This window comes from Emydura macquarii, unplaced genomic scaffold (genome assembly GCF_026122565.2).
Source record: "Emydura macquarii macquarii isolate MOO-44397 ecotype Brisbane River unplaced genomic scaffold, CSIRO-AGI_Emac_v2 contig_2636, whole genome shotgun sequence".
Lineage (NCBI taxonomy): Eukaryota > Metazoa > Chordata > Testudines > Chelidae > Emydura > Emydura macquarii.
In genome coordinates, this window is record NW_027132773.1 from 47,211,814 (window position 1) to 47,238,746 (window position 26,933).

At 44.4% G+C, this 26,933-nt stretch overlaps 1 protein-coding gene across 1 annotated transcript in view; it reads left to right on the forward strand.

Moving 5' to 3' along the window:
- The first annotated feature begins 24,688 nt into the window (after nucleotides 1-24,688).
- The window catches only part of FRMD4A (FERM domain containing 4A), a 239,649-nt gene continuing 237,404 nt past the window's right edge, over nucleotides 24,689-26,933 (forward strand). Inside the window, exon 1 of the mRNA XM_067564578.1 lies at nucleotides 24,689-24,993. Within this exon, the coding sequence (XP_067420679.1) occupies nucleotides 24,820-24,993 (174 nt within the window). The 5' untranslated portion in view covers nucleotides 24,689-24,819. The remainder of the gene's footprint in view (nucleotides 24,994-26,933) is intronic.

The window sequence follows — 26,933 nt, forward strand, 5'->3', positions numbered from 1 at the left end:
ACACTAATATGTGTGTCTGTATATGACATGCATGGACACAGGAGTGTACACACATGACAAAAGGATATACATAATGGTGGGGAGTGAGGCACTGTGTACTACATAAATCGTAACTGTCCACAAGTGATCCTGAGGTTCATAACTCATCGGCAGCACGGCTTGACATGTCTTATGTAGGCACTTCTCCTAGTTCACTTTTTGCTGTTCTCTGTAGCAACACTAATATGAATGTATGATGCAACATCAAAGCTAATACCATTTCTCAGGTTGTCTGCTGGTTTATAGGAGCTCTCTGAAACCCCATCTTATATTTATAGAAAGGAAAAGTGAGAACCAGTGGCAGTGTCAAAACCAGCTGCGTGGTATAAGACTTTTGCTGGCTCTCTTTGTGTGTACAGCCTTAGAATCAGCTCAGCTGTAGGTATTTTAAAATTAATGAAAACGGTTTATTTTGCTCATCCCCATGGTGTAATCCAAGATTGGTGGGCGGGTTTCACTCAAAGGATGTAGCAGCACCCATAATATTGCTTAGTGATCAGGTAGAGCACAAATAAAATGAATACTCCGAGAAGGAACATGTTTGCAGCAGCTCTGACCTCTTCTTTCATCTACTGTCTGCATCTCAAGTCATCATTATTGTCTGTGTTACAATAACACTCAGAGGCCATTGACCAAAATTAAGGCACCATGGGGCTAGGCATTGTACAGACACATGGGAAGAGATGGATCCTGCCTCAAAGAGTTTACAGTCCAAACAGATAAAACAAATTCAGGTTGGGAGAAAGAAGGCCTATTTTCCTAATGGAGAACTGAGACATAGAGAGACTGAGGGTATGTCTTCACTGATGGTGGCAAATTTGCCGCCGTCAGATCGATTTATCCAGATCGACTGAGCAGCAGTGAAGACCCGCTCCATTGATCCGGAAGTCAATTTAATAAAACCACCTCCAAAATAATAGTGCTGCGTCGACGGGTACGCATTTCTCATCAGTGCAGAGTAGTGGAGACAGCGTGCGGAAGAGGATTTAGGAAGTCAATGTAAGTTATGCAAGCTATGTATAGTGGTTCTTGTGGCACTGTGCTAAATTATACCAGCAGAGGATCTAGCTCCATCGGCATTTTATTCTGGTCTGCCTATTACCAGCCTGATTTCTTGAACCTTTCAATTTTGCAGCTGCTAGGAAGGATAAGTGAAGAATTTAGAAGGCAGCAAGGTGCCGCTGAGCTGCATGCCAGAACTTTGCTGTCAGTAACACAGATGTAAATCGGCAGCATCTCCATTGACGTCAGTCCAGATTTACATCCCTGTAACCAACAGCAGGATTTGGTGCGATGTCTAGGATGCTTCCATTCCAAAGGAACATCCACGTGTCTTCATTCACATTATGACTTTAAAACACACCGTGCAACAATAAATCCTTAAGTGGATATTTATTACCATTAAAAGCAGACAGCAAAGTAACTGTGGAGACAAATCAGTATAAGCTCCCACGTTATCACAAACTTCAAATACATTAGAATGATGGAGGAGGCCTACTTCCTTCTATAAATAAATTTCTCTTGAGAAGAGAGAACTCAGGGCAGAGGAGATTCAGTCTTAGCTTCACAGACTAACTCCATGGCAGGTTTTCCCACGCTATTCTGTTGGCTCATTGTGACCTTTGCGTTTGGAGAAATAACATTGTATTTATTACCCATTTTCCTTTAAGTGACTGTGGCCAAATGCTCTTGTCCCCAATATATGCTGCTACTGTACAATCTACTGGCAATATTACTCTCCTGGTCCACTGACTGGGTCATTCTTTTTTTTTCTAGACATAACATAATTCCCAACGCTTGCCTTGTTATTTAAACGTCTTCCACCCTGGATTCTGGAGCAAAGCAGTAGGCAGCCTGTGACAGAGTCTACTCTACTAATCGCTCAGCGGTGCCTCCTTGTGGCTCACCTGGGGAATTAGCTCTGCCGCCTGGTCACATCCCTCCCTGTTGTTACGCAGCCTGTCATTCTCTTTAGTTACTCCGTGGCCTCTCATGTGCTGGGAGCTGCAGCTCTTTCCTCTTCCTGGCTTAGCCCTCCAGCTAAATCACATTAAAGTTCTCCCCCTTCCAGGGTATCATCAAAGTCTGCTTCCAGACTGCTTCCAACCACCCTCACATGAGCTATCTCTAGTGTTTCACTCCAGCGGTGGCTGGTAGGGGGACCTGGCGCCACTCTATACACTGGGTTCCAGTCCAGGACCTTCAACCCAGTAACTGTGGGCTTTTACTATCCCAGCCCTTCCTGCTCCTTCCCTGAATTTCTTCCTACTTTCCGCCGTTGTACCTGGTTTCTTCTCTTGCAGCCTACCGACTTCCTTTCTTTATAGATCCCATTCAGCTCCTTCCCCAGCTGGATTTCATTAACAATTAGCCCTAGCATCCCCTGGGTTTCCTCCAGGTACAGATGAAGTTAGTTGGCCTAATTTACCCCTTCAGGCCTTGTGCGTGGTGGACACCCCATCACACAGCCTTTGGTACCAAAAGCTGCAGTAGTAGCCTGCCGAAGTGTAAAAGATAGAATGGGTTTTGTGGAATTCCTGCTGGGCCGTGCTGCTCAGTTGTAAAACCTTTTCCTGAAGTATATGTGAGTAATGCTGTCAGCAACTGATCAAGCCCCACCACTAAGCAAGTTCCCCCTAGAGAAATTGATCCCTTCCAAATCACTGCTGAAGTCACTTAAATGCAAACTTTCAAAACATCATGCATCAAACCCTTTGCTTATTAACGGGCTTTGTCCGAGTGTTCCCGGTGAAGTGTGTTAGAAACGTGCCTCTTGTAATTTTCACCAGTCCAATAGACTGCATGGATGACAATGATACCTCTTTGCAATAGAGCTACTCAAATAATGGGGAGAACTAATGATTTTTGGGGTAATTCAGGGGAGGAGTTGCCTGGGAGAAGAGAGAGAATCTTATGGCCATGAACTTCAGTTGTCTTTTCTTGCAAGGTGCTCAGATCTGAAGGTGACGAGTATAGTATAAATACCTGGATAGATGAAAAAAATGCAATATTTTGTGATATGCATTATTTTCAGTGAATTATTCACCAGCATTAGAAGACAAATAATTGTGTATCAAAGGAAACTGATGGAGAGGGGATTAGCCTGAGTATTAAAATTGTCATCAATATAGTGCTCTGATCTGAACTTATGATCTGAACTTATGAACCGATATGAACTTATGATTGCTGAAGCATCACTTTTATCTGTTTAAGCTGAAGTTTATTTTTTCTGACTTGTGCACGAGAATTTTAGAGGAACTGGTTTAATTTGACTGATGTCTAGGCAGCCAAATGATTGAATCACCGATGGTTAGTTGAAATCCGTTATATTTTGTGACACCTCCAAGAGGTATAACAAATCAAAATCGACTTCTCTGTGAAACAGTCAAGGACTGTTCCTGACTTACCCCCCCTAAAAGGTAGGCAAGTTAATGGTGCAAAAGTTTTGAGAACAGCACCAGCTAATAAATAGTGATCAGTGTTGGGGTTCCGCTAAGATAGGCCTCCACACAATTGAAGCATGAGTGAATTATCCGAATTTTTCCAGGCTTGAGACCTCATGGGAAGAGACTTTTCTGTGCCATTTCTGGGACTTCAGCGTCTCATTTTGACCAGAAAATGAAAGGCTTTTCTCAGTGCAATTTGGCACTTCTAGTTCCAATCTGGGCAGAAACTCAAGAATCTAAAGAAATGTAGCAGGGTAGGGCTTAGGGTGAAAAATTATCTGAATAGTTCATGTCCTGAAAAAAGCCTTGGTAAAAATTCTATTCTAAAAAAGGGCAAAGGTTTGGAGGAAGGGTCCAGGGGATAGCTCTTCTTTTTACTCACCTGTTAATAAGCCTATTTAAAAGGTTTGTCGTACTAGCTATCAGTATGATACTACCATGCATGTTCCTTGTACTTCTCCAATACCAGCACAAAACTCTGGCATTACAGTTGGCTCATAGGACACCTAGCTACCCTCAGGTACCAGAGACATAAATTAACATGTCAGAGGTACTCTTTCTTATGAAGTCTACTTCCTGCAGGGACGATGATTGATTGTGAAAGAGCTGAACGGAGGTGATTTAGGTTGTGTATTTAAAGAATCTGACTTACACACAAGCCTTCAGACTGCTCTATATTTTAATTGGAATTCAGAACCAGGTCTGGTCCATCTGTAGGGCACGCATTACATATGCCCACAAGTGGTTTTGAAAGTCTGCACTTGGATCACTCTAGTTCCTACTGACCTTGGAACATCATATGAGATATATTTTCTTGAATTTATGCATAGCATCTAGAAACCAAGTGTGATCGTGTGTCATGAGCCATGCATGATGTCTTTTTTTTTCTACTTCTTATTTTCTTGGCAAATCCTTCTCCCTTCATGTCAGGATACTGCATAGCCTGTCTTTTTTAATGAACATCCAAGGAGGGGCATACAGAACTGAATCCAAAACTTCACTCAGCTTTTTTTGAGGTATAAAAAGGTATGGCTAATTTTTTACCCTCCATGATTTCTCATCTTTACACATTGCTGGCCAAGATCAGAGGCCAGGTACAGGACTGGTGTAAGTGGAGGCACATCCACGGATGTCAGTGAATTTGCACCAACTCCGGTTTTGGCCTCAGAAGCAGAAGCAATAAAATACCACGAGAGAGACTATGCTGGCTAGAGATCTCATCAATTTCCACTGCTATCAGAGATTTGGTCTCTTCTTTCATCTGTTCGTTAGTTAGTTGGTTTTAAGAATATCTATATCTATGACTCAAATTTACTTTGAAATGTATTTAAACAAACCCCCCAAAGGGATATATTTTAGAAGTTGAAAAACATAATGCCATGCAATCAATGCACCCATCCTGTCATGTGCTATTCTAAACTTCTGCAATGGGCATTGGATCTGACCCTACGTGCCTGAACATATAGATAATCATTGAAATGGTGGTTGTCTTTGTGTTGTACTGGCAGATGGAAACGAGCAACTCTTATACCATATTTTGTCTTGCTTGTACCTTCTCTACATGTATCAAACGCTCTAATTTACACAAAGCAAAGAATGCAATTAGTCTCTGCATCCCAAAGATATTGCATGAAAAGCTTTTCAAAAGATAATGGGCTACAAATGATGTGATTTAGTCACCCACACACACTGCAACCCAGCTGTACTTTTGGAGTATATTTAGAAGGTGTAATTAGAGCTGCGCAAGATGTGAAATAAGTAAGCAAGTCTCTTAAATGAAGTTTAACCTTGTCTTGGTTTCCACCAGCCATTCTGTAAAGGCAAACTTGGATTTCAATGGGACTGGAAAAGCTATGTCTATTTCCTCTGCAGATTTTGCAGCATCGTATATTAAGGTAAACTCTTTGTGAAACAATAAACAAGGGCAAGAAACCTGCAATTAATGCTGCCATGATATATAGGAAGGATCTGACCTTTCAAGAGTTCCATAGAGCACAAGTACCAGTTACAATCTCCTTTAGAACAGGTGGCTGCTGCGTAAGTATGTTCGTGTCTCCTGGCAACCTGACCACAGCGCTTGGAAGTGCCCTCCCTGCCTCCTGCCCACTGATGGGGCACAGAATAAACTACGCTTTTGTAAAGAGACTCTGGGTTCTGAAGGGTGTCGGGGTTTATATCCTTGCCAGGTCAGGGTTTCCCAAAGCAGTGCCTCATATTAACACCTTCGTGGAGACCCCATCTTCAGAATCACTCCATCCACATGGCTGCAAAAGGCGAGCTTGTAGTGTGCACCGTTTCTTGATTTAACCGCAACAGGGCTTTGTTTAAACTCAGACTACAAATAATTTTGACCAAGGGAGTCAATGTTGCTGCTCAACTCTATAACAACCCCTGTTGGTTCTATGCCCCCTTCTGTATAGGCTGCAGCTTATCAGGCTAGTAAAATGTAGCATGAAACGGAGAATGTGCATCTAGTGGTGAGAGCAGGGCACCAGGGACCTAAGGGCACCTTGTAGTGGCATTTACATCCATGCAAAGTGAACGTCGCAGTTCAGTGCACTGCCCTCGTTTTGCACTGATGAAAATAACGATGCAAGGTGTGGAGCAATAGAGAATCAGGCCCTCTGAGTAAGGAACCTGGAATCTATTCTCCATTGTGTGATCTTGAGCCAACGTTTTTATAAAGTGGCCACTAATTTTGGATGCCTCAAATGTGGAGCGCCTGGTTTTTAGAGGTGCTGGGAGCTTGCAGTTCCCATTGGTTCCATTGGGCGCGCAGCACCTCTGAAAATTAGGACAAGACCTGTCCTGAATTGGGTACCCAGAATTAGTGGCCTTTTGAACCTCCACCTCTCTGTGTATATTAGAACAGTAAAACAGACGTAACAATACTTACTTACCCTCGCCTCAAATGGATGCTGTGAGATTTGATTCACTGTCAGTGTTTTGAATGGGTCAGATAAAGAGCACAAGTTCAAAACGTTCCCTCTAGAATGATCAGTGAGAAATTGCCCCTCTGGTGACAGATTTTCTTCTCATTTCCATGTCACCCTGGGCAAACTATCCAACTTCTGTCATTGGATGACCCTCCTTCTGCACATTTGTTAGCCACGTAGTCTCTCCTCTAACCATGTGGTCGCGTGTGGTCTCTGAGAGAGTTGCCGAGGCTCACAGTATCATACACACACGTGTTGCAGGGATGTGGGAAGTTGCATGAGAAAAATCACAAGCCACTTTATCTCCAGGCCTCCATCTTGATGCATCCCAAGGTGGGGAGGTAGGGTAACCAGGTGTCTCAATATTCAGCCCTGATATTCCGGGCTTTGTTATATAGGCGCCTATTGCCCTCCACCCTCGTCCCGATATTTCACACTTGCTATCTGGTCACCCTATGGGGAGGTAAAACAACCCAGAGAGCTCAGTTTGGTCTTGGGGGCAGTTTGGTCTTGTGAATTGTCACCACTTGAAAATATAATGCATTTTTTTTTCATAAGGGAAATCAAGCTGCAAGCATTTCAAAAGCAGCCTCCTCTCACTAGACCTATTAAGCACCCTGGCTCCGAGCAACTCCTGGTGTTGGCAGGCAAGGACTGGAGCGAACCATTTTTTAAAGAAAATCTGTCTCTCGGCCTAATGATTGACAGCCATTTCAGGGGGAGAGGCTTTTCAATTGTAGGTCACAGCTGAAAACGGTTCATCAGGCTACACAGAGCTTCCTGCGTTTGAGGGGCTCTGCAGACGCTAATCCTCACCGCACCCCTGGGAAGGACAGTCAGGAAATATCAGCATTCCCATTTGGCAGGCAGGGGATACTCCTGGGGAGAGCTGCCCATGGCCAGCCAGCCTGTGCACGTCAGAACCAGGATTAAAATTCAGGGCTTCAAATGGCTGGGATTGTTCTTCCGCCCTGCAGTGCCTCCCCTTGAATGCCTCTCCACCCAGCTCCTGATGCAAACCACCCTCGAGATTGGGAGGGTCTCTGTGTTTCAGTATTTCCACCAGAATGGTTGGAGCGCTCCTCTTTTCCCAAGGGGCTTTGCTGTAATCCAGCCATCGCTGTGTCCTCCTGTTAACTTCCCAAAGTACCAATGACAGCAGCTTCCTGGGAAAATCATCGCATGCTGTTGCAAGCGGCGGGGATCCTTGCCAAGAACAGCAATAAAGACAGAGGACATTGATTTCTTTCTAAAAACGTATTTATTTATTTGTTTTATTTATTTTTAAAGACGTTAATTTGGATCCGTGGCTCGGTTTCAGTGGATTCAATCAAATGATTTAGTCTAAATAGCCTGCTTGGGCCAGATCCTCGGCTTGTGTAAACTGGCGTCGCTCCGTTGAAGTCAGTGGAAGGATAAACTCATTTGTGTTAGCGGAGGATCTGGCCCTTTTTCCCTTAAAAGCCTCACAACAATATCTGCTGGCCAGGCATTATATCACAGCAGGTACTAACCTCTGAATCCTGTCCGTTCCCGAGCATCTTGACTCCTCTTTTCATGATGCTAAAAACAGTCTAAAACATTCACTGTGGCCTGTTTTCTGATGTTTGGTCTGAAGGGAAAGAGCAGAAAAATTAAAATCTGTGCTGTACATGGCTATATGCATTTTACGTGTAAAGAAAGAGAGGGAGAGAGTCTCTAATGAGACCTCTGATCTCTCCCTACAGAGCCTATTATTGCTATGCTATCTAAAGAACGTCTCTTGCGGCTGCTTTCCCTACTCCCAGAATTCTGCAAGCAAAGTCTAAATACATAGGCATAATTTTGGTAGCCAGGCTGAGATACCCTAAGACAGCAGTCCCCAAACTGTGGGACGTGCCCCCAAGTGGGGTTGCTTCATCAGCAGATGGGATCACGGCAATCCCGAGCGTACAGAGGATGCCATTTTACAAAATGGCCTCCCCCCGCACAGTGTGACCTCACCCGCGCTGCATGCCCAAGGTCACGTCGCACGGAGGATGCGATTTTGCTCTACAAAACAGTGCCCTCCTTGCAGCATGACCTCGCACGCGCTGTATGTGCATGAGATTATGCAGTCCAGAGAACGCCATTTTGTAAAGCAAAATGGCATCCCCCTTGTGGCTACATGTACCGTGTGTGTGAGGTCACACTGCAAGGAAGACACCACTTTTAAACTGCAACTTCCATGCTGTCTGGGGTAGTGTGAAACAACGCATCTGAAAACGGGGTCATGCAGGGAAAATGTTTGGGAACCGCTGCCCTGAGGGGATCTTATTTTGAAAAGGTGGGTGCTCAGCCATTGCTGAAAAATCAGGACCCATTAAAGTGACTCAAGCTGAGCACGCAGAAACAGAGGTGCCCAAAATCACTAGCAACTCTTGACAACTCAGGCCACAGGTCCTAAGCCTGCACTCTTTACTTTGGGTATGTCTAACACAGGGCCTGGAAGGTGCCGTTTCCAGCTGCAGAAGACATACACACGCTGCTCAGTGTTGCCACCGGGGAGTGAGTGGCAGGGCAAGCTAGGCACCCCAAGTGCGGTTCTGCCAAAGACCGTAGGTATGTATGCAGACAGCTAGCCCATCCCAACGCTCATGGCACTGTATTTTTAGTGCGCTAGCATGATCAAAGCTAACCTGAATAAGTCTTCTTGAGCTGAAAATGACGCCTTCCAGCTCCTGTGTAGAGAAACGCCGACTGAGCTCAATGGGAGTTTTGCCCAGCAGGGACTGCACGATTGGCCCCAAAGTCACTGCACATTGGGAAGATTCTCTGTTGCCCTGGTTCCTCAATGACTGTTCGTGCAGTGTCTGTTTTTCCTGATCGCTGGCAGGCAAAGCCAAGAAGCCCCAGCAAAGAGCGGTGTCTTGTCCGTAGCCTGTTATCTTGGAATGAACTAATCAAGCCCGGTCAGATGGGGACAGGGAGCAAAATATAATGTGTTTGTGTTTGTTTTTTCCCAGGACACTTTCCCAGGCAGGGCTGGAGAGAACATGTGATCACAGCCAATGTGTAATGATTTGAACTAATCTCTTCTCGAATCAGATTTTTTTCAAGGACTGCAATGTTTTTATTCTGTGCACACTTTAACCACTTTGCTGACAAACCCTAGTGCAGAGCTAGTCATGCAATCAACTAAGTTCCCGGGACAACTTGCCCGTCGGACCAACGTCTCTTGTCTGACTGGACTCCTGCCCTGTCTGACATCAGGTTTTCAGTACATTAGATGTAAATTCGCACAGCCAGCATTATGGCTGCCACTGTTCTCTCAGCTCATCCAACAAAGGAGCACGATTCCCTATAGCCACAGTTAGAAACCATTTGGGTCAGATCTCAGTTGCCCTATGATGGCTCTAGGCCATGTCAGCAGTGTGAAGGGGCTGTAAATTAGCAGATCTGCTTTCCAAGTGATAAGCAGCCTAGTCTCTGGGCTTTCCCAGATGGCACAGAGCTGGCATGGCGACCATGCCTGGGTGGTTAAGGGTGGCCAGAGTGCCACTGTGCTGCAGCTATCCTTGGCTGATGCAGTGTCCCTTAGGGGAGCTGTTGTTGCTGTAATTTATGCCTAGAGCCAGGCAAGCTCTCACACACCTCAGTATACAAAGATAGGGGAAAGCCACCTTTGCTCCCACCCCTCCATTCCTGCATTAAACAGAACTGGGGCATGAGAGAGAATCAGGGACAATGTGATAGATTCCAACCATGTCAAACTCTGTGGTTTTATTCACGGGGTTGGTACAAACTGATATTTGATTGTAAGCTATTCGGGTCAGAGGGATCGTCATCTTGTTCTGCGATTGTACAGGGCCTAGCACAGTTAGGCTCTGTTCTGTGACGAGGGCTCTGGGCCACTACCACGATACAAATAACTAAGAGTAGTGATCTTGTGTTGATTCACACCCCTTTGGATTTCTGGTTGAGTGAACCCCTAAACATTAGGCAAATTTAACCAACATTACCATGTTTGCCACCTGAAACTATAAATCATCCCAGGTTCCCACAAAACAGAACTCAGGCCAGCAGAGGGTTCACAGTCCTCAGAGAAACTCAGGTTGTGGCACAGGTTTGTAGTGAAATCTGAAATGAGAGGATCTGCACATATTTCCTGATTTTGTTACAGGAGTTTTACCCTTGAGCCAGAAGGCAGACAGTAGCCACTGATAGTCCATGTAGCCTGTGAACCACACCTGACCTGCCTGATATAGATTATATCCTACCCCGGACCCTTGAAATTCGGAGTGTTTGATGTTCTACAGGTCGTATTACAGAACAGATCTTATAACACAGAAATCCCTGGTAGGGAAACACTATGTCTGTTTGGTGTGGTCAGATGTAGAGATAGGGCCAGTCTTGTGGTCGAAGCTCTGCACTAACCTGTGAGAGACGTGCGTTTGACCTACAGGTGCATGTTTTTGTTTCCCATGCCAGGGACCGCATACGGGCTGCAGGCCCACCCTACGGTAGGAACTGGGAAGGGTGTGCTCTGTATGGCTCTGCAGTTAACCCTTCTGGACAATCTAAAAGACGTGTTGGCGGGTTCCCAGCAAGTCCATCTAGCTCTTCTGTGCTTGAAGGAACGTCATTGTGACACAAGGCATTTTGGGACAGAAGTGATAACTAATGAAGTAATGTGAGCAATTCTCTGGAGAGGAAGAAAGTCAATTAGTCTTAGTTAATGGGGGGGAGTTGGTCTAGTGAGTGAGCATGGGGCTAGGAGCCAGGGGTTCTGAGTTCTAATTCTGCCTTTACCAATGACTCGAGTGTAGCCTTGGACAAGCCAATTCATTTCTATGCTTCACTTTCCCTAATGGCAGCTTTCCCCAGCTCACAGGGTTATTGCATAGATTCATTTGCTGATTTCAGTGTGTTGTTGACCCAGACCCAAACTCCTGATCTCTTGAGGTTAGCCCATCACTAGTTAAAACCACTCATTGGGCTATTCAGCATGCTGCCCTCAACCCATGTGCATATCCCTTGTGAAGGTCAGTGGACCGTGCACTGCCAAGGTCTGTAGGCTGGTGTCCATGGGAGCTCTCTGTGTGGATTGAAGACAGTTGTATGTGATCAGGAGCAGTATACGGCCCAGTGGAATTCCTAGTAGAATACAGTCTATGGCCCATGTGAGACAGTAGGATCAGGAGGCAGCAGGAGGGTGATAGAAAGGAGATATATCTGCCCTGAAATGATCAAAGCTTTGTTCCCTGTGGACTGAGCAGGGGTTACTACAGGCTGATTAGGAGCACCTGAGGCCAGTTAAGGCCCAGCAGGAGACCTGATAACAACCCCTGCTCCAGCCAGACAGGGGTAGAGAGGAGAGCTGGCGGTAGTATCGGAGGAGTGCTGCAGTTGAGAAGAGCCAAGAGAAAGGTACAAAGACCAGAGAGGGGAAAGTAGCCCAGAGGAAAGAATTGCAGGTGCAAGCACTGTCAGCAGCTCATAGCTGCTATTCATAGGGCCCCTAGGCTGGGACCTGAAGTAGAGGGCGAGCCTGGGTCCCATCCTCCTTCTCCCTTGCCCCACTGGGTGCTATCGGGGTGGCCAAGGCCCACAGATAGGGGCGACAGGCTGTGCCCTGACCCTCCACGAGAAGGAAGAGCATGGGACCCACGAGAGCAGAGCCAGCAATTTGCCACACCCAGTATTCACAGTAGAATAGAGACAACACAATGCTGTGAGTTACAAGCATGGATCAGTGAAGTACTTGGCCTAGTGGGAGTGTCAGTGCTGTGACCTAACTGGATTCAGGCATGTGAAATAAAAAAAAAAAGATACGATGCAATGGGATTTGTGCTCATGGACTGAAGCAGTGTCTGACCTACAGAAGAGGGAGTGAGGTTAGTGCTGTGTGGGGCCTGATGGGAATTGCATGGATGGAGAAGCAAGGGCAATACTCGACATGGCGCAGCAGGAACTGCACGGATGGAGTATATGGCCCCTAAGCAACAAATGAGAGACATTTTAGTTCAACTGGTATGTGAGACACAAAACTGTCCAACTGGCTAACAGTTAGCAGCTCGTGATCACTGGTTTTTTCATAACCCTTCTGTGTTTGGGCAGAATTAAAACTTTCAGTTCGTCATCCTCTCAAATTTTCTGTTTTTCTTAGACTCTAGACTCCTACAGTACTTTAAAAACACTGCCATATCCTTCAGCTGCAAATGATTTAGTCGTTCTTGGCTTTGTGTGATCTGAATATTTTCTTGTTCTCTTGTTTCGCAGCTGTGACCTACTTAATTACAAGCAGGAAGCGAACCCCAGAATCATTAGACATTCTGCTCGGTTTGAAAAAGGAAACGTAATCGTGTGCTGCTAAATATGAGGATTTCCTTCTTAATAACAGGAAGTCAGGTTCCAGATAGAAGCAGCAAACATTCAAATTCTTTGTGCATCAAGATCAAGGAGAGGGTATGGTATGGATGGGGTGGGGGCAAGGGAAATGGCAGCCGTTTGAGACAGCTACCAAAATGGGAATGAGTCATAAATTTCTAAATCATGAGCATAAATCCTTTTTGTTGGCTATGAGTTTTAACCTTCTGAACAGCTTCAATGTGCTGTCTGTAAAGACAATGAAGTGACTGAATCACTGGTTCAGTCTGGCTGCTTTCAATTTGTTTTCTCCTCTTTTCAGAATTTATTAACAACCAACCTAGAAAATGACTTTGAATTTCATTGAAGAATAACATTGCAAATCAGCAGGTTCTAAGACTGAGCACAAGGGAGTTTATTAACTTCACTCCACCTCCACAATTGATTCTTTGCTGCTATTTATACTTCTCAAAACTCAGTACATTGTGTGATGGCGTGCTAGTAGTTGTTGTTGCTAGAGAAAGGAAATAGAGAGTCAGGACTCCTGAGTTCTCTGCCTGCTCTACCATAGACTCATTTAATCTCTTTGTGTCTCAGTTTATCCATCTGTAAAACTGGTATAACATTAAAAGTACCCATCTCACAGGAGTGCTATGAGGTAAAATGAATCAGTGTTTTTAAAGCATTTTAAGGTCAAAGGCACAATGTAAATTAGTGTGCGTGCATGCGTGCGAGTGTGTGCGTGTGCATAACCACGTTCAAGTACACATCTGCAATACTTCCCCCTGCTGGATGGATTCAGGACTACACAACTGTATGTCATAAACCCTATAATGCTAACAAGATATTCCATTAGCATAAGCCATAGAGATGTGTGATTTTTACAGCTATTGAGAAGTTCTGTGTGGCCACAGTTGTTGCTGTACTGCACACCAAAAAGTCCTAGAAGCCACAGATTTGTTACAGTATAATAATTCCCCTGTTTTAACCATAGGGAATCTATTGATAGCAATATAATACACTCAGGGGAAACAAGCAAATAGTGTACCAAGCTGTATCGTGTTGTTGATGAGCAATAGAAAGACACTAATCACTTTGGACCAAATTTTCCTTCTCACCCAACTCAACATGATCCACAGGCTACCACCAGTTTGGGGGCAATCTCAGAAATCCAGCTTGATTTACTTGTTTAAATTCCATATTCCGCCGAGACCTTCCTTCAAGTTTATGCGTTTATATGGATCCTGTGGTGGGACTGATATGAAAAGTCAGATGGGGGGAGAGGTTGAAAGGAGGGGATGTTCTTTCTAAATTCACCCCCGAAGTACACAGGGAGAGTGTAACTTAAACCTAATAAAGGCTATGAGCTAAATCCCTCATGCATGCATTTAAGTACAGGCATATAATGCTACCCCAAGAGGGAATACTGAGTAACTTAGACACCTCTGGTCCCAAGAAGCACTTATGGAGCTAAGGCCATATACAGTTTATAAATCATTTTGGGATTCTTCAGCTTAAAGGGTGTTATGTCAATGTGAGCTATATTTAGTACTGCTGCTGTTTACTGGGTGATCCTGGGAGAGCAATTAATGGATTTCAAGGCCAGAAGGGACCAGCATCTCATCTGACCTCCTGTATAACACAAGCCAGAGAACTTCCCCAAAATAATTCCTAGAGCAGAGTTTTAGAAAGGCATTTAACCTTTATTTAAAAATTGCCAGTGATGGAGAACCAATCCACCATGACCCTTGGCAAGTTATTCCAATGGTAAATTACTCTCACTGTTAAAAATGTACGCCTTACGGCCTGTCTCAATTTGTCTAGCTTCAACTTCCAGCCATTGGATTGTGTTATGCCTTTCTCTGCTAGATCGAAGAGCACATTATTAAATATTTGTTCCCCGTGTAGGTACTTAAACTGTAATCATGTCACCCGTAACCTTCTCTTTCGTTAAACTAAATAGATTGAGCTCCTTGAGTCTATCACTATAAGGCACGTTTTCTAACCCTTTAATCATTCTCGTGGCTCTTCTTTGACCCCTCTCCAGTTTATCAGCATCATTATTGCATCCAAATACAGCGGTAAAGTAAATTTTCTCTGACTCAAGGTTCCTCTGTTTATGCATCTAAGGATCACATTAGCCTTTTTGGCAACAGTGTTGTACTGGGAGCTCATGTTCAGCTGATTATCCATCACAACCCTTGAGTCTCTTTCAGAGTCACTGCTTCCCAGGATAGAGTCCCCCATCCTGTTACTGTGGCTGACATTCTTTGTTCCTAGAGACATGTTTACATTCATCCATGTTAAAATGCATATCATTTGCTTGTGCCCAGCTTAGCAAGTGATCCAGATTGCTCTGTAGCAGGGACCTGTCCTCTTCATTATTTACCACTCCAATTTTTGAGTCACTTGCAAACTTTATCTGTGATTTTGTTTTCTTCAAAGTCATTAATAAAAATGTTAAATATTATAAGGCCAAGAACTGATCTCTGCAGGACCCCACTGGAAACACACCCATTTTGATGGTGATTCCCCGTTTGCAATTACATTTTAGGCTTTTTACCATTAGGCTTTTGTAAATGATGAAAATTTAAATTTATCCTCCATTGATTATTCCCTTCACTACAAAGCCTTTGCACCAAGGATTTCAAAGCACTCTACAAACATTAATGAATTAATCCAGTCAGGTAGGTAAACATCATCATCCTCATTTTCTAGATGGGTAAACTGAGGCACAGAAAGTTTTAATGACTTGTCCAAGGTCACTCTAGTAAACTCTGGTGCAACTCAGATCCCTTGATTTTCTCTCCTGTGCTATTACAATAAATCCCTCCTTCTTTTCTATGATAAAGGGAAAATTTGAGCCATTATATCATTCATTCTTTCCAGTGAAAACGTATGTCCTGATCAGCACATTGAGGATATTTTTAATAATCATTATAAGAAACCTCATGAAAATGAAATATGTCAACTTTCCATAAGCAAGAATGGACTTTCCAACAGGGCTAACACATGAACAAGATCAAAGGTATGAGAAATCTGATCAGTTAATTTTAGAAAATATATTTTAATATACTATTCAATCCTTGTCTGGAAACAGAAAGAACTTTGTATTGGTCCCTGAATGCAGTGACTGTTATAAGTGGGTCACATTCTATCAGATTACTCACAAATATCTGCAGGATGAGTTAAGAAATTTCTGTACTGAAGCAGATTCTTCAAGCTGTATGCAAGCTTGCGTTATCTAGATTTCTAGGAAGCAGTTCATTAAATTATCCATCCTGCCATGGGGCAGAAATATAGACTAGATTTTTATGAGCTAGCAGATTTGTTTTCCATATGATTTGGAAGTGGCAGCTCAGAAATACCTGCAATATAAATGCAGGATCAATTCTACAAACCTTATTTACTCAGGTAGCTCCATTGATTTTTGATGGTTTGTGTAAGATGCTCTGATATGGCGATGAGCACAGTATAAATGCATAAGTGGATAGATTTCAGTGAGACTACTTGTAAGCATAAGAACTACACAATTGCCCTGTAAACTGGCAAAGGAATAAGCGGTGATTTTTCTATTCCATATGGAAGCTTTTGCTTAACTTTTTTCAAGTAAAGAGTAACTCAGTACGTTTGATGTCACTGTGCATCAGTCCTTTCCACATAAACAAAGGCAGATGTGGTAAGCCATCAGTCAGAAATGTGCTGTTTCAGCCTATCTGCCTGTTGAGATTATAACAATGCTGAGTGTGGCCAGAGACCATGCTATAGGAGGTGGGTGAATATCATATAGGGAATAATTTATTACATGAATTTTGCGCCTCTTTCTGTTCACAAATAACCTGCGAGCAGATCATGATCTTCTGTTTCATTTGTCATTCAAAATTATTTGCCAAATTTTCACAAATAATTTGTGTGTAGAATGTTCATGTAATAGATATTTGAAAATGTGTGATGTTTTTATTGGACATGCATGTCACATGGCCTTGTTTCCATTCCCTGATTGGATAGGAGTAATTCAAGATCAGGGTTCCAAAGTGAATACTTGCAATTAAGAACTCACCATTCATTTTCCATTAAAATTCTCCAATAATCATTTCAGATGTGCTGTTTCAACTTAGATCCCTGAGAGTACTTCATTAGAATATTCACAGACCAGTAGAGTTTACTGGAAAATCACCATTCAAACTTGTTTTATACCAACTCTACATAGTGGAAGCAAATTCGCTTGAACATTTGGAACAGTTGAACCAAGACAGAAATATCTTTTCAGGATTCACCTAGCATTTCATTCCACCCTGCTTTAAATCATGCTGAATTATTAACACAGCTTAATTCATCAAACAAAATGCGTACAGTTTAAGGATATGACATATTGTCCCGAAGACCAAGACAAATGTTCCTGTAGAGGAGGAAGAGTTATGGGCATTTATAAACCTACACACAAATAGTTCATGTTCACATAACTATGATAATACATAGCACTTCTATAGTACAATATATTTTTCAAGGTTGATCAATACAGAGGACATAAATAGTACATTTTCTTTCAGTGTTGTTGGAATGTGGTATTTCAGACCATTATGGAATATATTGGGCTATATTATGCCATTTTAAGAACTCCTCAGTGAAATTGACCAGGAGTTCTGAGTAAAAATCTATAGTATAACAGTTAAGTGATTATGGAGTCAGTTTGGATAATAGCTGGAAGATCTTTGGGGAAATGCTTCCTAGAATGGTTGTTTTTCCTGTTGTTCTGGAGAAATTAATCAGAAGGGTCAGTGCCTGCTTTGTATTTTTTCAGGGTCCCAAAGTACTTTTATACACAGTAATACAAAAATATTTCCAAACATTCTGGCTCCACTAAGAGATGGAAGTAAGGTTTACGAACCAGATCCTGTGGCCTGTGGCTAAATTCTGATCTTGCACCAGTGTAAATCTGGAGTAATTCCACTGATGTCAGTAGAGTTATTCTGGGTTTACATGGGTGCAATGGAGATCAGAAACTAGCCCTTGGACCTTACTTGATCAAAACCCTCAATGGGCCAAATCCTGAGGTCTTTACTTGGATCTTACTCAGTTGTAATGCTCTGGTAAACTTCCGCTGACCTCCATATTGTTCTCCCAAGATCTGCATACCCAGGGAATCATCCATGCATGTATTATCCCCTTCCCAAACTGAAGGGGAGGTCAGTCACCTCCACAGCAGTATTTCTTCCTTCCCAAGACCCAACGGAGGGAGCAGAAGAAGAGAACAGAATGGGCTGAGTTTGAGGGACTGAATTGCCCTACTTTGGGCAGGAATGGGTGTATGCACATAGTCCCCTTCAATGGCTCTGTGCAGATTCCCCAGGAAAGGTAACACAGCCTGGCGCTCTATTATCTTTTTCTGGGCTATCCCTCCATGATTGAGCACTCCCCCTTTATGGTGGTCACCTAGGGGAGCTGGGAACAAGGGAGTCTCTGGTAACCTGGCTCCATTGGAGATGCACTTCCAGGAGGGGAGGGGTGTTGGGGCAAAAAGCTCCAGCTTGTTGCTGATCCGCAGGAGTTCACGTTGATCTTGTGGGGGCTCCTCTGGGTTCTGGGGCAGAGCCCGCTTGGGGAGCAGCCCCTCTCCTGATGACAAATGGGAAGGAACCCTATGAGATGATCCTTGTGGAATTTCCTCCCACTCTGCTCCATCCTGCAGTTTTTACCATAGGATGGGAGACCCAGTCCTGAGGAAGCTCCCCTCTGGATTTGACTTGGTGTTTAAGTTCCAATTTATTTCATTGAACTGAGCAACAACTCTTCATATTCTGCATTAGATCCAGTCTCCAGGGAACCATCTGAGGTCTTAGACTGTATGTGTGTAAAACAGAAACCAGGTGGGCAGGCTCCTCCTCAAAGCATGAAGTAAATAGGATGAAATTCAATAAGGACAAATGCAAAATACTCCACTTAAGAAGGAACAATCAGATGCACACATACAAAATGGGACATGACTGCCTAGAAAGGAGTACTGCAGAAAGGGATCTGGGCGTCATAGTGGATCACAAGCTAAATCTGAGTCAACAGTGTAACACTGTTGGGGGAAAAAAAGCAAACGTCATTCTGGGATGTATTAGCAGGAGTGTTGTAAGCAAGACACGAGAAGTAATTCTTCTGCTCTACTCCATGCTGATTAGGGTTCAACTGGAGTATTGTGTCCAGTTCTGGGCACCACATTGCAGGAGAGATGTGGACAAATTGGAGAAAGTCTGAGAAATGGTCAGAGTAGTTAAACACTGAAATAAATTGCCTAGGGAGGCTGTGGAATCTCCATCCTTGGAGATTTTTAAGAGCAGATTGGAAAAACATCTGTCAGGATTGATCTAGATGATGCTTGGTCCTGCATTGTGTGCAGGGGACTGGACTTGAAGACCCCTCGAGGTTCCTTCCAGTCCTACAATTCTATGAAGCCACAGCATGAAAATAACTCTTAGGCATAAAGATTTAATAACGTTCATTCTCTTGACATTATAGAAAAATGAAGATCAAGAAGTGTGACGGATTGGGAATAAAGTGAAGGTTTTAAACAGATCAGTGGCTTTAAGTGGAAAGACCATTGGGACCATATGGAGAGCAGAAACAGGATGTCTGGTACCTCACATCAAAGGAAAGCTGCTAACTTTCACCCAAAATCAATCAATCACTCTCTCACACACACACTCACACTGTCTCTCACTGTCTCTCATGTAACACTGTCCATGGAAAATTACTTGAGTCCATTACAGTGTAGTACTGGTTTTGCTCTTCCAAAGACAAGAAAATGTGAGTGACTTGAGAACATGAAAAGATGCCCCCGTCACTTCTAGTTCCTGAATGCAGACAATACGTGCTTACATTAGTGCATTTCAGAGCATTGTCAGTGCAGCTTTCCCAGCATTGTGTTGAGCAGGACTGAGTTTTATTGCTGTTTAGCTCAGCTTTGAAAGCCCACCCTTCACCTTCAGCTCTCATTGACACTCAAATGAAGCAACACAGTGGCACAATGGATGGCTCTGTTTTGTTTCTTTTGTTTGTTTGTGCTTTTTGTGTGTGGAAAGTAAGGGGCTATTTTTATATCCTAGTAACAACCTTTGGCCTATCAGTAAAACGTGGGAGGTTTTATAGTAAATGTTTTGCCTGACATTTTCTCAGAGGGCAGGAAAGAATCAGCGCATAATTAGAGAGGCTATGTGGGACAGATCTGTAAACATCTACAGAGCGATATCCAGTATAAAATGTGTTTTTCTTATAGAATTTAATAGGGTTCGGTAAGAATCATTTTAAATTTACACAATAAGGGAATCTGGCCTGCTGCGCCTCTGCAAAGTCTTTTCCCCTCTGGCCCCAGCTCCCTACCAGGCCTCTATCTGCTGGCCTTTTCAGGTACGCAACTCCACATTGGGAGGGGTCGTCTGATGGGATGGACCCCAGCACCTCTGCATCTAAACCAGTGTTTCTCAAATAGTGTTCCGCGGGCTGAGATGAAGGGTTCTGCGAAAAAGCGGAACCACGCTGCCGAAATTAACAGAAATCGCGTGCTGCCGAACAGCTGTCAGCGCACCGCCGAAAAGCCAGCGCCGCCGAACAGCTGATGGCACCGCCGAACAGCTGTGATCGCACCGCCGAACAGCTGATGGCACCGCGGAAAACAGCTTAGAGAGCGCGCAGCCTACACCACGCCGCCAAAAAGGGGAAGATTTCCTGGACTTGTCGGTGGAGGGCATGGCATGGCAGCGCAAGGGTGCCGCGGCGAAATATAATTGAGAAACACTGATCTAAACGCATGAGTGTCTGCTGATTCAGCTAAAGGACTGGCTCTGTGAGCTCAGAGGAAGTAAGTGATTCATACACTTCTACACAGTCTCTCCACTAGAGTGGGACAAAGAGCAAACACTCTGTTGGTGTGAGTTATGGGGTGGGACAATTTGGGGGATCTGTCTATGTCCAATGTATGAATTCCGATTGATGTTATGACGTTGTTTTGTTTCGTGGATGGAATGCCACTATGTGGATGTGGAATGCACCGCCGTTGACAGGGCTATCGCGTGTCTCTGCCAGACCAGGGGCAATAATCAGCCATTAACATTAATGACAGTGCTCTGACCAAACAACGGTCATGCTAAGGAGATTGCCTGAGCAAGGAAACCAGTCTGACCAAGTTTCTCTGCGGAGAGCAGGTGATGTGGAGAGTAGGAAATCAGCAGCCAGAAGCCAGGTGTTGGCATCAGAACACACAAACTCTAGTGATTCACAGACACACCCAGGAAGCTTTGGGCAGCAGATAGGAAAAGATGGGCAGGCTTTCATCGCAAGGGGAGTCCAGTTGAATGGTAGGAGAGACCAGCCAAGGTCAGCGAAAGCTAGCTGATCTAAAGCAGATCCAGGAGTCTGAAGAGAAGAAACCCTGTGCTGAAGGGGAAGGATCCTGGGTACCACAAAGGGCTCTGCCCAACCAGAGTGGTAAGGAAACTGAGTCAGGGAAATGAATAGAGGCGTGTTTATTATTTCATCTTGATCTATATATTTCTCATGCTGCCAAGCAAAGGGTAAATTGTGTTGAGAACCCTGTGCCAAGTGTGTCTGTTGGCTTTCACTGTCATATGCCCCTGGAAAGGCAGACTATTAACCCAGAACACCCACATGGCTGGAGTTCTGGGAGAGGATGTGTTTACGCTACAGGGGAGTCTGGAGGGTCAGCATTGGTCCCAGGAGCTAGGCAGTTGAACCACAGTGTCTCAGCTCTCAGAAGGAGGTACTGGACAGAGCATCAATGCCCTGAGAGTCTGCCTGCAGACCCCAATCTGGGGCAATGCCTGGACTATGTTCAAACTCAGGAGGCTTAAAGCACAACGGTCTGAGAAATGGCCAGCCAGGGGTAGGGGTGGGGGTGAGGCGGTGGGTGTGATGGGGTAGATCCCACAGCATGGCAGGGCTCTGCAGGGAAGTTAATACAGCCTCAGGCAGTGCTAACTATTGTACAGGTTTCCTGAAGGATTTGTGTGCTCCTTCTGCATGTAGGGAGTACCGTGAATCCATCAAAGGGGCTGTGGGGCCACAGAACTGGCTGCCCGTGCAGGAAGGGGAAGATGCATACATAGGAGGGACCTACTCAGAGCTCGAAAGCATGATCTGCCTTGTATGCACCTGAGAAAAGCACATTGTCTGAATTTCATCGGAAGCTGGTTTCCTCTGGTAAATCTGTATTCAGGAAACTTCCCACTCCTCCCAAAAAATAATGGGATGTGTCTCATTGGCCAGAAAGGCTCCATAGGGGATTGAACAAGTTGTTCTAATGGAGCAGGTAAATCTGCACGTTAAAATTCTCGTTAAGTAGCCAATAGATTCAAACAGTCCCTGAAGTCCCGAATCAGTCCTGGTCTAGCCATTAAATAAATAACAAGCTAAACTGGTTTTGGAAAGTCATATTATGTAATCAATAAATGAAATGTCTCCTTTAGCGCCATTCCCCATCTCTTGTGTAATTTATATTCTTGGGATGGGATTGTTAGCCAGGCTCTCCCTGCAAACATATGGAAAGGCTCAATGCCCATAGGTAGTAGCTAATTTTAAAAACTGCAGCATGTCCGTTATTCTCGCCCCCATTTTTCAGAATACCAAAGCAGTTAGATCACTTAATGGAGCAAAAACATGAAATGAAACAAAAATGAGGAGGAAAGCATTGTAGAATCAAACACGCTTCTTTTTCTTTCTCTTTCAAGCTCCCAGACAGAGATCTTATATGCTAACTGTAGCCCGGAGCAAATGTTTTCTAGTCAAGTTATTAAAACCTCCTTCAAATGGGGCTTTATAATGGAAATGCTGCTAGTGCTTTGTCTGCATTGCTGAGAAGCGGGTCACAGTGTTACCAAGAGAGAGACCCAGAGACAGGTACGGAAGCTGACATTAGGAGGGATGGGAAGGTAGAGAGACAAGCGGACAGATTCAGAGGCAGAGAGGAGGACAGAAAGACAGACCCACAGAAAGAGAGAGAGAAAATAACGTGCTACAGAATGAATAGCATCTAATAAGTCAGAAGGAAATACTATGATTTTTATGATGCTGCTATAAAACCTGAAGAAGCAATTAGGCTGAGAACATACATTTTGCAGCTGTATTTTCCTAGCATTACACTGAACTAGCCAATGAGCTGATACAGAAGTGGCTGTACTGTTGTCATTATGTGCCGGGTGTATTATTCTTTCCAGTCCTCAAAGATCAAAATAACTGTTATATACACTGTGGAAGATCAATGAGCAATTAACACCTCCCCCAACCCACACACACACACACACACACTCTTTCTCCCTCTTCTAGTTAGACCATCTGAGGTGTCAAGACTTCTTCTAGAGCAGGGGTTCTCAAAGTGGGGGTCGGGACCCCTCAGGGGGTCGCCAAGTTATTATAGAGGAGTCGTGAACTGTGAGCCCCCCACTCACGCTGGGGCTCTGGCTGTCAGAAATACATGGGGCTGACGGCCCGAGCCCTTCAGAGCTGGGTGGCCAACTTGCTGCTGGCCAGGGGCCCAGCTCTGAAAGCAACACCGCCCCCAATAGCAGCACAGAAGTAAGGGTGGCATGGCATGGGGGGGTTCTTGCTTTTTGGGGGGCGGTCGTCACAACCTCAAATATTTTCAAAGGGGCTCCCAGCAAAAAAAGTTTGAGATCCCCTGTTCTAGACCCTCTGAATTCTCAGTTTTCATCATCTTGTGGCTCAGTCCCGCAAGGTCCCAGTGCCTGCTGTTCAGAGGTGCTGAGCACCTGCAGCTTCCATTGGCTTTAGCTGGGACTGTAGGTGGTTAGCATCTCTGAGAATTGTCTCCTACGGGTGCCTTCAGCTGCCCATGGGCCTGATCCTGTGAGGTGCTCACCCATCAACGCCCATTAGCTGCAAGATCAGGCCCTATACGTGTTACGTTGCCTTTTGCAGTTTATCTTTACAGGAGGCAATGTGGAATGGAAGAATGAAAGCAGCATTGAGAGAGAAGCCTGTGGGCCTGAGTTCTAATCCTCGTTCTGCCACTGGTCTGCAGTGTAGCCTTGGGCAAGACACTTTGCCTTAGCTTCTCCATCTGTAAAATGTGGCTATTAATACTTACCGACCTATCTACCTCCCAGAGGTGTTATGAGGTTTAGTAAGACTGGCTCTATATTAGCAAAGCGTCACCAGATGAACTAACTGGATTTTAAACTGAGTTAGTTAAACCAGTGCAGAATCCTACTGCAAACATACATAAGTCTGTTTCGCCCTCACTTAATTAGGTAGCACATGGATGCAAGCAAACCCACACTTAAATTGAGTTGTGTGTGTCTACATTAAGGGCTTGCACAAGTTTAACTAGACTGATTTTCAACCAGTTTGGTTTAACCTGTGCACCTTTTCTAATAGAGTCCCAAGCCCTCAGCTAATGACTGTCACATTGAACGTGCAACATGTTCTGTAAGTGCTAAGTACCATTATGTATCCCAACACCGTAAAGACTCCAACTCTGTTTATAGTAAAAAGTTCATGGTGTAGATATTCAGTGGTTAGTCAGTGTGTTAAAATAAAGGATAAGAGTTTGCATGTTGCAAAGCCATCCTCTCAGCTGGTTTTGGTAGCATTTGAAAGAGTTAAGCCTAAAACCAGAATGTCTTGGGAATGTTGGCAGAGACGAGCGAGAACTGCTTTCCCCCCCTGGATGGAATCCCAGCACTTTGAAAGCTAAGTGATGACTTTGGATCTAAGTATGTTTCTTGATTCCACTGCAGAGAGCTGGGAAGTGAAATGCAAAGTAACCAAGAAGCCCTTTGTGAGGGATGTCTGATTCCCTGCCTACCCCGGGACGGATATTTTTACCTTGTCCCTAGTGATTCCTGGGTGCAGCGGAATTTGATTTGAGCAGATACACATGGATCCTTGAAAGAAATCATTTCCTTAAGAAGGGGAAAGAAACATCCCAACCGGTTTATTTTGGCAGCAGCTTTTTCTCCTTTGATGGAAATCGTTGTGACACTTGAACCTTGCATTTCATAAGGAGTCTAGGAATTAGCTAACTGCCTTTGATAGGGAACGCTGGGTCTTTCATGAGGCTGGCTGGCATGGCTGCCGTACTCTTTGGCTTTGAGGATCTGCTATACAGTTGGGACAGCCTGGTGTGGAACTTGACTTCACGGGCTCTGAGGACTTGCCGGTTTGGAAATCTGCGGGTCCTGCAGCTGATGTTGAAACCATGGTGCATTTCCAGAGCTGTTTACCAGGTAGGGAGCAATGGTTTTAAAACAACTGGGCCAAATCCCAAGACCTTGAGTCAGTCCCTGCTTGGGAAAATTCCCTCTGGAGTCATACGAGACCCAATCCTGCAAAGTGCTGAACACCTGTGAGCTCGATGGGAATTGAGGCTACTCAGCACAAATAGGAAGAGACATGGGGGGACACAAACACAGTTTGATAGCCATGGGAGTTTTGCCTGAGTCAGAACCGAGGGCCAGGTTCTTCTAGCTCTAAGATGAATACTGAGTATGTAAGGGAGGCAAAATTCTGACCTGCAGTAGAGATCAGAGGATTGCACTCTATTGCATAAACTCTGCTTGTGAAGCTTTCTGTGTTCACTAGGAGCTGGACCTTACTCGTGCTGAGTAGCACTTTACTCCTTGAGTAGTCCCACTGACTCCACAAAGAGGAAGGTGCTACTCAGCATGACTAAGGCTACTGAACCCCGCCCTGAAGAGTTATAATTTGCATGCACAAAATAATTAAGAGTTGGGTTTACAATGTAACAAAATTAAAATCGTGGAAGTCCAATGTAGTAATTCAGCCTTGCAAAACTCTACTCACCTGCTGATCTGAAATAATATTGATTTGAATTGGGTTGGTGTGTAAAATATCATGTGGGGTGTTTTTTCATTATGGTAATGGTTGGCAAAATAGATTTTGTGCCTTGGCTAGTGAATTTTCCTGACAATTTTGCAAGGCTGTACTCATTACTATAGGGACATGCTTACCAAATGAGTCAAGGTGTTCAGGATTGTCACAGACTGGACTGAATAACTCAGATAACCTCAGACCTTGAACTGACAGAGCCACGCTTGTATTTGGAAAAGACATTTTTTGCTACACTCATTTGCTTGGTATGTGCCGTCTTTCATCGGGAGTCACAGTGTTCAACATAGTTGTGCAGAATGGACCTGACTTAAAGCCCATTGAAATCACTGGAATTTCCGTGGACTTCAGCAACTTGATTGATTCCCAGTAGGAACAATCTTGAATGCTTTGATCCCCTAACTTTATCACCAGATTTGCAGGATTGTTTGGAATTCAGCAGGTGCAGGCAGTTTAGAAGGTGTCAATGAAAACTCACAACAAAATGAATCCCCAGCCCCTCTTTTATTTCCCCTGGTAGTCGCTGATTGTATTATTTGCATCAGAGACAGCTTCTGAAAGCTGCATGGAAGTTATTGCAATGAACTGACGCACGCTTCATGTGAATAAAGCCAAACACTCTGGCTGTCCTGGTCTCCCTTATACTGGTGTAAATTCCCAGGGCTAGAATGGAGTCTGCCACACGCTCTGTGTATGGGGTAGAATGTGACCGCCGCACCGCAGAAGCAGCACGGGGAAGGAATTGTGCCTCTGAAAGGCATAGTTCCTTTCCTGCTTACCCCTGGCTCTGGGGGTGGGGTAGGGTGACCAGATAGCAAATTTGAAAAATCAGGACGGGGGTGGGGGGTAATAGGTGCCTATATAAGAAAAAGCCCCAAATATCAGGACTGTCCCTATACAATTGGGACATCTGGTCACCCTAGGAAGTTAGTAGTAATTAGCTGCTGGCTTATACCAGCAACAAATTATGTTCCTCCTCATGCTGACTCAGCTATGCTGGCTCCTTTTTGCCCCTGCACGGGTGCCTAATCCAAGTCACCGATCTAGCCCTGTGTAACTCCTTGGAAGTCAATGGTTTTACTGCAGGGTTTGCTCTGCTGTGAGATGTGAACCTGGCTCATCACGTTCACCTAAATTGCTTCTTCTACAACGTGCACAAGCAGTAACGCTACTGTACAGTAATTGCGGGGACCCCGTTCACTCATCAGAATGGCCAGCGTAATCGCAGGGCCAAACATTAGTGCATGCATTCTGTAGCCTTAGGGAAAGTGGCTTCGCTTTGAGAAAGTGACTGCACTTCAGTGCCTCAGTTTCCCCA